The sequence below is a fragment of the Podarcis erhardii genome, assembly GCF_964252035.2.
Source record: "Podarcis erhardii genome assembly, chromosome: 9".
NCBI classification, from domain to species: domain Eukaryota; kingdom Metazoa; phylum Chordata; class Lepidosauria; order Squamata; family Lacertidae; genus Podarcis; species Podarcis erhardii.
The window spans coordinates 77413867-77426468 of record NC_138512.1 but is presented as its reverse complement, the minus strand read 5'-3'; the positions used below and the strand labels follow the sequence as shown (position 1 = coordinate 77426468).

General features: G+C 44.0%; 1 protein-coding gene across 3 annotated transcripts in view; it reads left to right on the top strand.

The window, feature by feature from the left end:
• LOC309350143 (transcription factor COE1-like) overlaps positions 1–12602 on the top strand; it is a 98864-nt gene that overhangs the window by 46393 nt on the left and 39869 nt on the right. For all 3 annotated transcript variants that reach the window (XM_081876838.1, XM_081876836.1, XM_081876837.1), the window contains exon 7: positions 5410–5478. In XM_081876838.1, the coding sequence (XP_081732964.1) occupies positions 5410–5478 (69 nt within the window). The remainder of the gene's footprint in view (positions 1–5409; positions 5479–12602) is intronic.

The window sequence follows — 12602 nt, the reverse complement described above, 5'->3', positions numbered from 1 at the left end:
AAACTTTATCCAGCAACTTATCACCTTATTTCCATTCTTATTATACACATTTTCAAAATTTTGTCCCTAACTTTGAATATTTTATCTAGGTCTTAAACACCTAATTTTAACATAGTATTTATTCAAAATTTATTATTCTCATACAATTCACTCATTCTCATAATCTTTTCAACTAGCTTTATGGTGCCCTGTTGTTTTCGAATCTCTCATCCTTCTTAACACTCATATAGTTTACAGTGTTTTTGTAAATAGTCCTTAAACTTCTTCCAATCCTCCTCCACTGCTTCTTCTCCCAGGTCTCGGATTCTGCCGGTCATTTCTGCCAGCTCCATGTAGTCCATCAGTTGCATCTGCCATTCTTCCAGCGTGGGCAAATCTTGAGTTTTCCAATATTTGGCAACAAGTATCCTTGCTGCTGTCGTTGCATACATAAAAAATGTTCGGTCATTCTTTTTCTCTCCTCTCTCAGGACACTGGAGCTTGGGGAAAACCCATGAAGCTGAAAGCAGGTTGATTCAGGACAGTCAACAAGGAAGGATTGTAGAATGTTAGAATTGTAGCCTTGCAGGGTATCCCAAAGGTCATCTCTTCCACCCCCCTGCAATCACAGCTAAAGAATCCATGTCTGCTGGCCAACCAAGCTCTGCTTTTAAACCTCCAGTACTAGGTAGTCCCCTCTTAAATCTCACTCCCGGGCACCCAGATCATCCAAACTGTGTATTTTAGATTCAGGTAGGTAGCCATGTTGATCTGACGCAGTCGAAATTAATTTTTAAAAAATTAAAAAATTGTCGAGTAGCACCTTGGAGACCAACTAAGTTTGTTCTGGGTATAAGCTTTCGTGTGCATGCATGAGCGAGTTAGCAGGTCCAGTGAGCTTCATGGCCAAGCGGGCATTTAAACCCTGGTCTCCCAGGTCCTAGCCCGCCACTCTAACCACTACGCCACATTGCCTCTCAGCTTTTGACACCTGCGTAATGCTGCCACAGTGCAGAAGGAGTTGGGGTTGTGCTTGGGGTCTCATATCAATTACGGAGAGCAACATTGTGAAGATAAAAGCTGAAGGAGGGCCTGGTTGCTGGGTCAGGCTAAGGGCCCATTGAGTCCAGTATCCTGTTCTCACAGGGCCTAACCAGTTGCCCATTATGGGAAACCCACAAGCCAAATCTGAGCACAAGAGCTCTCTCGTCTCCTTTTTTTGTTTTGAATTTGCATTTTATTTATTTGTTAACATTCTTTTTTTTTGTTTTTTTAATAGTATTTATTCAAATTTTTAAAATTACAAAGAGAACAATAAAAAAGAAAAAAAGAAAAACAAAATGACATAAAAAATACAAACAATTAAAAAAAAACCAGATCAAACCTTTACATAGCTTTCTTTCCTTTACTTATTTCCTTGACCTCCTCACACCTCCCTTTTTTGTATTCTAGTTCAGTTAGATGTTTCAGCAAATCCTTTCCAGCTTTGTTTTTATCCTAATAATTTATCTTAATAAACTGTAATTCTCGTCTTTCACCAATTAATAAATCAATTTTAACCTAATCCTTTATATCATTTCTGCTAAAACCACATTACTTCATTCCAACATCCTTCTAACATTCCTTAATTTTACAATGTTTCTGTAAATAAACTTTAAATTTTTTGCAATCTTCTTCCACCGACTCTTCACCTTGGTCTCGGATTCTGCCAGTCAATTCTGCCAGTTCCATATAGTCCATCACTTTCATCTGCCATTCTTCCCGGGTGGGTAAATCTTATGTCTTCCAGTACTTCGCGATGAGTATTCTTGCTGCTGTTGTTGCATACATAAAGAAAGTTCTGTCCTTCTTTGGCACCAATTGGCCGACCATGCCCAGGAGAAAGGCCTCTGGTTTCTTATTTGTTAACATTCTTATATTACATCGGTAAACATTGTCATATTACATTACAGGACTTACTATAATATAATTTCCAACATGTATACATAAATTATATACAAATTTTATATACCTAGAAAGAAAATGAAACAAAAAAAAAGAAAGAACAAAGAGAAAAAACTAAAACAAATTCCCCCAAAAAATCATATACATACCAACACACTAGACTTCCTGTCTTTCCCGTTGTATATTCCTTTTATACAAATGAATGTACTCTTATTATTGTATATTTCTTTACATATTATCTAATACATTTCTATATAAATATGTGCTCTTAGTCTTATTTTTCAACTCAGTCTCACTCCAACGTCAATCAAATGCTAGCATAGATAGTGAACCTTTGCTGTATTTTTGAACATATGTTTTATATCTATCCCACTTTTCCATAAATTTTTGTTTTGAATTGCCTCTCAGGGTATTTGTTAACTGCGCCATTTCAGCAAATTCTTTTTTATATATCATTATATTTTATTGATTTTCCATCAAAAAAAGAGAAAAATACATTCACACCACATTACAACTTCTATTAAATTTTCCATTTTTTACTTCCTTCGGCCTCTCTGCCAATCATCCGAATTATAACTTCTTTAATTACACATTTCCAAATTTTGCTATTGCCTTTATGCCTACCCCCACTTCTATTTTCCCTTTATACAATATGTCTTGTGTTATTACAGAGCTTCTTTAAATGACACTAGCGTTATTCCATTATCACTTATACATTCCCAGTACTCAACTAACTTTCCCCAGTCCTCAATGAACTTTTGATCTCGTAGATATCTGATCTTCCCAGTCAGTTTATCAAGTTCTACATAGTCCATCAGCTTCATTCTCCACTCCTCCAGCGTTGGTATTTGTTCTTGTTTCCATTTCTGGGCCAGTAATATTCTTGCCGCAGTTACTGCATATTGGAAAAGTTTATGATCCTTTCTATTTATCTCATTTCCCACAATTCCTAAGAGAAAGCCTCTGGTTTCTTAACAAATGTATATTTCAACATTTTTTTCAGTTCATTATATATCAACTCCCAGAAGCTTTTCACTTTCTTACATTCCCACCACATATGATAAAATGTACCATCTTTTTCTTTACATTTCCAACACTTCTTACATGTTTTATACATTTTTGCAAGTTTTACTGGTGTAATATACCATCTATATATCATAACATTTTCCTTTAATGCAGTACATGCAGTAAATTTAATACTTTCATTCCATAGTTTTATCCAGTCATTGAATTGTATATTATAACCAATATCTCTGGCCCACTGTATCATAACTGATTTAACTTCTTCATCCTTTGTATGCCATTCCAACAGTATCTTATACATTTTGGATAGAATTTTATATTCATTATTTATTATTTCTATTTGAAATTTAGAATCTTTCTCTGCATATCCATATTCTTTAAAATCTTTTTTAAACATTTCATTTATTTGAAAGTAGTGCAACCAATCATATACCGACTCTTTCACTTCTTCGTAGGGTTTCATTTTCCATTTCCCCCCTTCTTTAACAATCAAATTTCCATATGTAATCCAATTCTTTCTCATATTAATTTTTTTAACACTCATAACCTCTAAAGGAGACAACCAGTGTGGAGTTTTTACTTCAAGTAGGTTTTTATACCTATCCCATATCATTTCAGCAAATTCTTGTAGCTTGTAATGCCAGTCCGTTATTGTCGGGGCTTCTTGTTCCTTCCACCCTTTTGCCACCAAAGTCCGAGCTGCGGCCGTTGCATATAAGAATACCTCTCTAAAGGCCTTCAGGATGTCCCTGCCAACAATGCTTAACAGAAATGCCTCTGGTCTTTTTAAAAAAGTTATTCCAAACTTTTTTTTTTCAATTCCTCATAAATTAAGCCCCAGAACACAGCTCTCTCCCCTCCTGTGGTTTCCAGAAACTGGTGTTCAGAAGTATTGTTGCTCCAAATGTGGAAGCAATAGCAGAGCCAACCTGACTAGTAGCCATCGATAGCCCTCTCTTTCAAAGCCATTCATCTTGGTGGCAATCGCTTTCTCCAGTGGCAGTGAGTTCCGTAGTTGAATGCTACACTGCATGAATAAGTCCTTCCTTTTGGGAGTATACAAAATCCAGATTCTGTGAAGTCCAGTGTTAGGAGAGAGGGAGAAAAACCTCTATATTTCCCCTCCACGTCATGCATAATTTTATATGTCCCTCAAAAACTTCACTCTTGTGGCTTATCCCCACAACACCTACTCACTATGTTGTTCTTGTTTAGTCGTTTAGTCGTGTCTGACGCTTCGTGACCCCATGGACCAGAGCACGCTAGGCACTCCTGCCTTCCACTGCCTCCCGCAATTTGGTCAAACTCATGCTGGTAGCTTTGAGAACGTTGTCCAACCATCTCGTCCTCTGTCGTCCCCTTCTCCTACTGCCCTCCATCTTTCCCAACATCAGGGTCTTTTCCAGGGAGTCTTCTCTTCTCATGAGGTGGCCAAAGTCTTGGAGCCTCAGCTTCATGATCTGTCCTTCCAGTGAGCACTCAGGGCTGATTTCCTTCAGAATGGAGAGGTTTGATCTTCTTGCAGTCCATGGGACTCTCAAGAGTCTCCTCCAGCACCAGAATTCAAATGCATCCATTCTTCGGTGATCAGCCTTCTTGATGGTCCAGCTCTCACTTCCATACATCACTACTGGGAAAATCATAGCTTGAACTATACGGACCTTTGTTGGCAAGGTGATGTCTCTGCTTTTTAAGATGCTGTCCAGGTTTATGGGCTCTACTAAAGCAAACAGTCTAATTGGTCAACGTCTAAAAGATATCGAGCATCAGAACAACCTGGCCACTATAAGGAAATTCTGCCCTTGGAATGTTCATTTTCCACCTCTCCATTTTGATTATCTGGCCCCATATCTGCACAAACATGATCCCAAAATACAGACGTGCTTTTACACTTGCAAGACTGGATGTTTTGCCATCTGTGGTACTTGAGGGTCGTTTCCAAAAGATCCCGCCTGAGAAACGTCTTTGCCCCTGTGCCCGAAACAGCGGCACATGTCCTAATGTCTTGTACTCTCTACAAAGACCAGAGGAACGAGATCATCACCCAACTAGTACTAACCATCCCAGGGCGCTCAACCACTGCCACAATGTTCTTTCTTCCATCAGATCAAAATGAGCAGAGAACAGCAAAGGTGGCTTTCTTCATAGCAGGGGCAATCAGAATAAGGGCCACTAACTGACGGCCGATTCAGGACTTTAAATTGTGTTCTTATATCAAATTTCCTTTTCTGCGTATACTGCAATGTTTTACTGTTGCTATGGCCATTGGCTAATGTGAATAAAGTTTTATCTATCTATCCCCCACGCCATGCATAATTTTATATGTCCCTCTCTCACGCCCCTCTTTGCACACCTGAGTTGCTCTGTCCCCTTGGCCACTTTGGCTGACCTTTTCTGAGCAACACCCCGGACGCTGCTCAGGGTCTCTGCTCTTTCCTGACCACCCCCCTTTTGCCCTTACAGCCGCTGCTGTGATAAGAAAAGCTGTGGGAACCGCAACGAGACACCGTCTGACCCCGTCATCATCGACAGGTAAGAAGCTGCAGAACGCCCCAGGATTTTTGCAATAGAACTGCAGTATTGCATTGCTGTTTGTTCCGATTTAGCCTTAAAGAGCACTTTTTTCCCGGGGAAAGGAAAAACCCCAACAAAGCAATTGGGCACGGACCAGGAACGTGCAAACCTATGCCTAGAAAGTACAGAGCAAAAGTTATGTGTATGAGCTCTGCATTACAGAAAACTGCTTGATTACAGATCTGCTGGAATGCATAAGGCTCAGAGCTGACTCAATTGCCCCATTCAGATTTTGGGCAGTGGGATGGGAGAACATGGAGCCTCTGAACCTTCTTCTGGGTAAAAGAGAGCAGGGCTGTGCCTCAACTGCAGAGCCGCTGCTGTGCATGCAGAAAGCCCTGGGTTTGAATTCCAGCCTTTTCCAGCTCACTTGGAAAACCATTGTTCTGACATGGTGCATAAGGAAGCTTCAGTTATTGTCACAGGGCCTTTAGAAGGCATTCTTGGTCCCCTCTTTGGGATTCTCATGTTTTTAACAGGCGTTGGCCGGAGGTTTCCATTCACGCCTCTGTTAACCTTGAGGACTAGGCCCTTAGTTTGTTTGTGCTTTTTGTGAGACGCGAAAGCTGGGTGACGCTTCTTGTTTTCAAGAGGTCGCCTTCTGCAGCAGGTGCTAACCTTCAGTCCTTGCTCAGTGCGGCCAGAGAGGCATGGGATATGCACAGCCACACATACTGTCCACCCCCCGCCCATGTGCTAACAGGCAGCCTGCCCCATGCTCTAGGTTTGCCAAACTTGTGTGCACTCCTTTGTCTGTGAGTCCAGGCACTGCCACCGTCATCTTATTCCCAACTCTCTGTGCTGAAATGGTAAACTCATATTAGAGGATCTCAAACTGTGTCCTGTGTGCTCCATTTAGGTGCTCTCCCAAACAGTTTGGGGTATCTGCCTTTTCCCTTTGATTGGTTTCTGTCTTTCCTAACAGCAATCACGGAACTTTGCTCACAAGGATAGGCACATCCATCACCTTAGAAAGACACAGCTGCAGTTATCAAAATGAGAGTTTAATGTTTGTGCGAAGGGGGTGAGTTCAGTAGGTGTTTTGCCAAGAGGCCCAGGAATCTTCAAGTGACCTACAAAGCTGTGATGATGATGATGATGATGATGATTATATCACTTTTCCCCCAGACCAGTGCTCAAGGCAGCTTACGAAGATTAAAACAGCAGAGGAGAACTACAAAAAGCTAAAAACGTGTAATAGTTAAGAAGAAATTCAACTCTGATAGAATTAAAACAATATAAAAAGCCCATAATATTAAAATAAAAACAGCATAGCTCTATTGAAAACATTTAATTTTTTTTTATAAAAAAATCACCAGTCAGTTCCCAAAAGCCAGCTGGAATAAAAATAAAAATAAAATATTTATACACCACCCATCTGGCTGGGTTTCCCCAGCCACTATGGGCTGCTCCCAACAGGTGGTTGTTGTTGTTGTTGTTGTTGTTGTTAATAATAATAATAATAATAATAATAATAATAATAATAATAATAATGTGATAAAACATCGACCATTGAAAACTTCCCTAAACAAGGTTGCCTTCAGATGTCTTCTAAAAGTCCAATAGTTGTTTATTTCCTTGACATCTGATGGGAGGGCATTCCACAGGGCGGGCGCCACCACCGAGAAGGCCCTCTGCCTGGTTCCCTGTAACTTGGCTTCTCGCAGTGAGGGAACTGCCAGAAGGCCCTCGGAGCTGGACCTCAGTGTCCGGGCTGAATGATGGAGGTGGAGATGCTCCTTCAGGAATACTGGGCAGAGGCCATTTAGGGCTTTCAAGGTCAGCACCAACACTTTGAATTGTTGGAATAAAACGGACTCCACCTGCCAGCACAGCAAGGATGGATCCAGTCTGGCTTCTTTAGGGAGGGGGTTCCCTAGAGCATCCCTAGGGGTATCATCTACACCAAGCTGGATCCTAGAATCCTAGGACTGCAGAGTTGGAAGGGGTCATGAGGGGTCATCTAGTCCAACCCCCTGCAATGTGTGAACATGGTGCACCTGAAGAAGCAAGGAACCCTGGGGGACAAGGTAGTACTGCAGGGGTAATCAACTGGGTACCCTCCAAAAGTCAGCCCTATATGTTTGACATCTTATATGTGCTGGAAGCCACCCAGAGTGGCTGGGGAATCCCAGCCGGATGGGCGGGGTGTAAAACATTAAATTGTTGTTGTTGGTCTCCCAACTCGCACCAGCCCCTTCTAAACATGGCCAGTGGTGGAGGATGATAGGAGATGCTTCAAACTGCCCTTTTGTGCTATGAGCCGCCCTGAGATCTTTGGATGAAGGGTGGTATACAAATGTTAAAATAAAAATGCAATAAATAAACATCTGGAGCACATTATGTTGGCCATGCCTGCTTTACTGTGCATGCATAGAGAAGCAGGGAACTGTGGCGCAAGAGACACTACTGTGCATGCGTTGTGTTGCTGGGGAAGCCATGGTTAGCGTTGTTCCCAGTCCCGCTGGCCACATCAAGAGGGGCTCGGGCCCCTGGGTCGCATCAATCCTAGAATTGTTGGGTCGGAGGGGACCCCAAGGGTCATCTAGTCCAACCCGCTGCAATGCAGGAATCTTAGCTCAAGCATCCACGACAAATGGCCATGCAATTTCTGCCTCTTAAAAACCTTCAAGGAAGGAGAGTCCACCAGCTTCCAAGGGAGACCGTTCCACTGCCAAACAACTCTTCCCATCCACAACCTCCTGAGGTGTAGCGTTCCCAAAGCAAGGAAGGGTTGGACTCTGATTAATAAAATACACACAAGGCTGGACCAGCAAGACTCTGGGAGGAGTGCCAATTATAATAATTCCTGTCCACCCTCCAGCCCAGGTTGTTTTATTCACAAAAGAACTTTTTACACAGTGTTCGTAAGAACCAATCAGATTTCCTCTGAGCATTTCAAAAAAACCCACGTGGGGACCAAGTTGAAGTTGAAACTACAAAGAAACTATTTCCTACTTGAGCGTGCATATGTAGTTCAGAGTAAATAAAATAGGAATAAAAGGAGGAATTCATTCAGCAAAACCCCGGAGGTCATAAGTAGGAATAAACAGGAGAAGAAGGATGGGTAGTATTTACCGTCTCTTTGTGAACTCTCTTCCTGGTCCTTAAGACCTATCTAAAGATTAACTACATCTAAGTTACATACTATCTTTATGGCTCAGGATGCCTGGTGAGGCAACTGGCCTGTGTTTTTAGAATGCTTATACATGCCTGTCAGGTGTAGAGAAAGCAAATGGCAGAGATGGAGAGGCTTGTGGGATTCGATCAGAAATTATTGCCAATGAATCAAACCCAGTCAACGCCATGCTTTCATCGCGGACACAATGGCTTGATGCATATTTTATAATTCCTCCTAGTAATCCCATCTGATCACTACACTCTGGATATTTGCACCTCCACACTGAGGGGAGGCCATTCCAGTTTGAGGGGCAAAATTTAGAGGAGGCCCATTTGCCTGCCAGCCGCCCTCAAATATATATTCAATGCTATCCCCTTCTGCCCGAGATTCGAGGGGCCCGATCACTCCCCATTGTAGACTAACCTTCTGAGCTACTAGAGAATACCTGGGAAATTTGGGGCTCATTTCTAGCTGGGCCTGAACCGTCACAACAAACCACCCTCCTGACTTGTGGAGAAAATGTTCGTCTGTCTTGCCCTCTCTTCATTGGAAAGAAGGTGTGTGTGTGTGTGTGTGTGTGTGTGTGTGTGTGTGTGTGTAAGGAAGTCACTTTCTCCATCAATTGCACAATGGGCCAATGGGAAAAAACGTTCCTCCCATTTTGTTGCATCCTGGTAGCGGTCAGGGTGCCTCGATAATGCACTGACATTTCCCCAGCTTTTGTCCGCCCGCGATAGCATCGGTGCTGCGGCGAGAGGGGCCCGGTGCCTTGGGATGGCTGCCTGTCACTCAAGCCACCCGGGAGACAGCCGGCAGGTGACAGAGAAGAATGGGGATTGACAAGGCAGTGGGGAGATTAGGAGGGGAAGAATCAAAGCTATTACGGTCTGTCTGGCCGGCAGCCATTGTGTGCTCCGATCTTTCAGCTTCTCCTTCAGCCAGATCGCACGCAGACACAAGCACACACTCACACAAGCTACCGTCTCTGCACTCTGGACAGGACAAAAAGAAAAAAGCCAACTCCAGGAAGTAAAGTTTGGGTAGATCAGGTCACACAACTGGGTGGGCATCTGATCAGGAGGTCTTGTAGACCAGAGGTGGACATGGCCTGGGGAAAGTGGATGGAGGAAGATTTTCCTTCATTTTTTGTAACATTGGAGGTCATGGGCATATAATCAGGCTGAAGCTTGGGAGATTCGGGACAGAAAAGAGAAGACCTTCTTCACACAGGGAAGAGCTAAACTATGGAACTCGCTCCCTCAGGAAGCACTGATGACCAACAACTGAGATGGTTTTTAAAGACAATTCATGGAGGAGATGGCTGTCAAAGGCTACTAGCCTGGATGGGTCTCCTCTGCTTCCACAGTTGAAGGCAGAAATGTTTCTAAATTCCGGTTTCTGGAAACCACAGGAAAGGAGAGTGCTGCTTTTGCATTCGCATCCTGCTTGCTGGTTTCGCACTGGCATCTGGTTGGCCACTGCGAGAACAGGATGCTGGGTTAGATGGGCCATTGGCCTGATCCAGCAGTCTTGTCTTAAAAGGTAAAGGGACCCCTGACCATTAGGTCCAGTCATGGACAACTCTGGGGTTGCAGCATTCATCTGGCTTTATTGGCCGAGGGAGCCGGCGCACAGCTTCTGGGTCATGCGGCCAGCACGAGTAAGCCGCTTCTGACGAACCAGAGCAGCAGACGGAAACGCCGTTTACCTTCCTGCCGGAGCGGTACCTATTTATCTACTTGCACTTTGACGTGCTTTCGAACTGCTAGGTTGGCAGAAGCAGGGACCGAGCAACGGGAGCTCACCCTGTCACAGGGATTCGAACCGCCGACCTTCTGATCGGCAAGTCCTAGGCTCTGTGGTTTAACCCACAGCGCCATCCGCATCCCTTAGGCTCGTCTTAGGCAATGCTATTTTTCTAGAAAAAGAGGTGCCAGAGCTCACCATGAACCTTGTTCTCTTAGAAGGGCCATTAGAAGTGCTGGATCTGAGCTCCGGCTGGAAAAAAAGCCCTTGTTATGTTCATAAATCATGTCATCCGGCCTCCTCTCTCTCGCTGTCTGTCTCTCTGACTCCCATTCATGCCTCCATCCTTCCCAGCAGTTTCTCTTAACCTTGCATTCCTTTGGTTCCAGGGGAAGATGGGGGCTCTCCTTGGCCCCCCACCTTTCCCCTCTCATCCTTCCCTCCCTCCCTCCCTCTTTTTCCCTCTCTCTCTCCCCGTTTTCCCCTTCCTCTCCTTCCTGAGACGCCCAGCCCCTCTGGTTTAGAGAGCCCGATAAGTGCCCTATCAACATGTTAATCAAATTACTTAGGAGCTAAAATTGACGCTTTTCATTAATTATACAAGATTATTCTAATTGCAAATTCAAATTTATGCGCTCGGAACAGAAGGTGTTCGGCAGCGTTGCTGGGAATTTGCATATTAAATGGGGAGAGTTGTGCATTATGGATGCTAATGTATGCACATTGTCTTTATTTTTAACTCCGCGGGCCTCTGTGCGCCGTTGCCGCTAAAGGAGGTGAAGGAGTCCGACGACGTCTGTTTATTTTTATTATTTCTCTTCTCTTGTCTCTCAGCTGAAGTCAGTGGCACCAGAGGGGAGGGCAGTGGGCATGGCAGAAGCAGGGAGGGGGGCTCTGCTGGCTCCCTGTCAATCTTGCCATCGGGGGAGGGGGTACCCCCCTATCTCTCCAAATATATCTATCCATCTCCTCCACCTTTCTGCATGTCTTTCTTCCCTTGATTACCACCTGCAAGCAAAGCAGGAACTCCAGCCTACCTGAGTCTTAAGTCTGCACCTCTCCTTTCCCCCCAGATTTCATTCCTGCGATTAACCTCCAAAGTTCGGTTCTTCTGAACAAATAATATTGAAAAACAGGGACCGTGCGTTTCCGTTAGGCTCGGTGCAGAGCTTTTTTTATTTAACCTTAAAAAGAGAGAGAGAGGCTGTCCCTGATAGATCACCTGGGGCAGGATTTCAAGCACTGCCACCAGCTCCTCCGTACTTGAGAAGCAACTAGTCCTCATGGAGGCGGTGGTGCCTCTGAACCTATGTCAAGCAGAAGCGTGTGCAGGAATAACGGGTGGCGAAGCGGGGTTAGGCCAGTGTCCCATCAAGAGCAAGAACTTGGCACATGAGGGCACATGCCTGGAGCACACACTCTGAACAGATGCGCAAAGTCTAAAATGAAACCGCTGACTTTTCCCCGGGGAAAATATAGTCTCTGCTTGAAAAATTCTGACAGTGGGCCCACAGCCAAAACACACACACACACACACACACACAACTGGACTGCGGTGTTGTTGTTGTGTACGGTTTGTTTATTTGCTGCCTTCGGACCAAAAGAATAACACACGGTGACAAAATTCAGATGCCAGCGATGCAACTTGTGAAAATATGCAAGGCGATAAGATCTTAACATTTGGAAAAATGTTTCAAACCAAATGCATTCGTGTCCCTGCCAAAAATGCAAAGGGCAGTCCCTGCAAAAAGGACTATTATTATTATTATTATTATTATTATTATTATTTACTTATATCCTGCTCTTCTGACTGGGTTGCCCTGGCAACTCTGGAAAAGAGGTAGCATGCAAGAGTAAATATTTGGGAAACAACTCCTGTTTATCTGGGAGGAAAGCAGGTAGAAAAATTCACCCCTTGAAGGATCCAGCAGTCTTTCTGCTGCAGACAGTTTCTGGTTGGTTGGTACACTATTTTGCAGGAGGTGGGAAGCATAACTGGGATATCAAAGATTTAGCTGGAGGTCCAAGGCCGGGAAACCCCAGCACAGCTCAGCCTCCTCATTCCCCAGCCTGGTCCAGATGTCTTGGACTACAGATGCCCTCTGCCTCAGCAAGCACAGCTGATGAAGGATGAGGGCAGGATTCAGAGGCTTGTAGGAAAGGAGTTACTACAAGGGATGGAGCCGGAGGAGAGGAATAGGGAAGGACACACAGG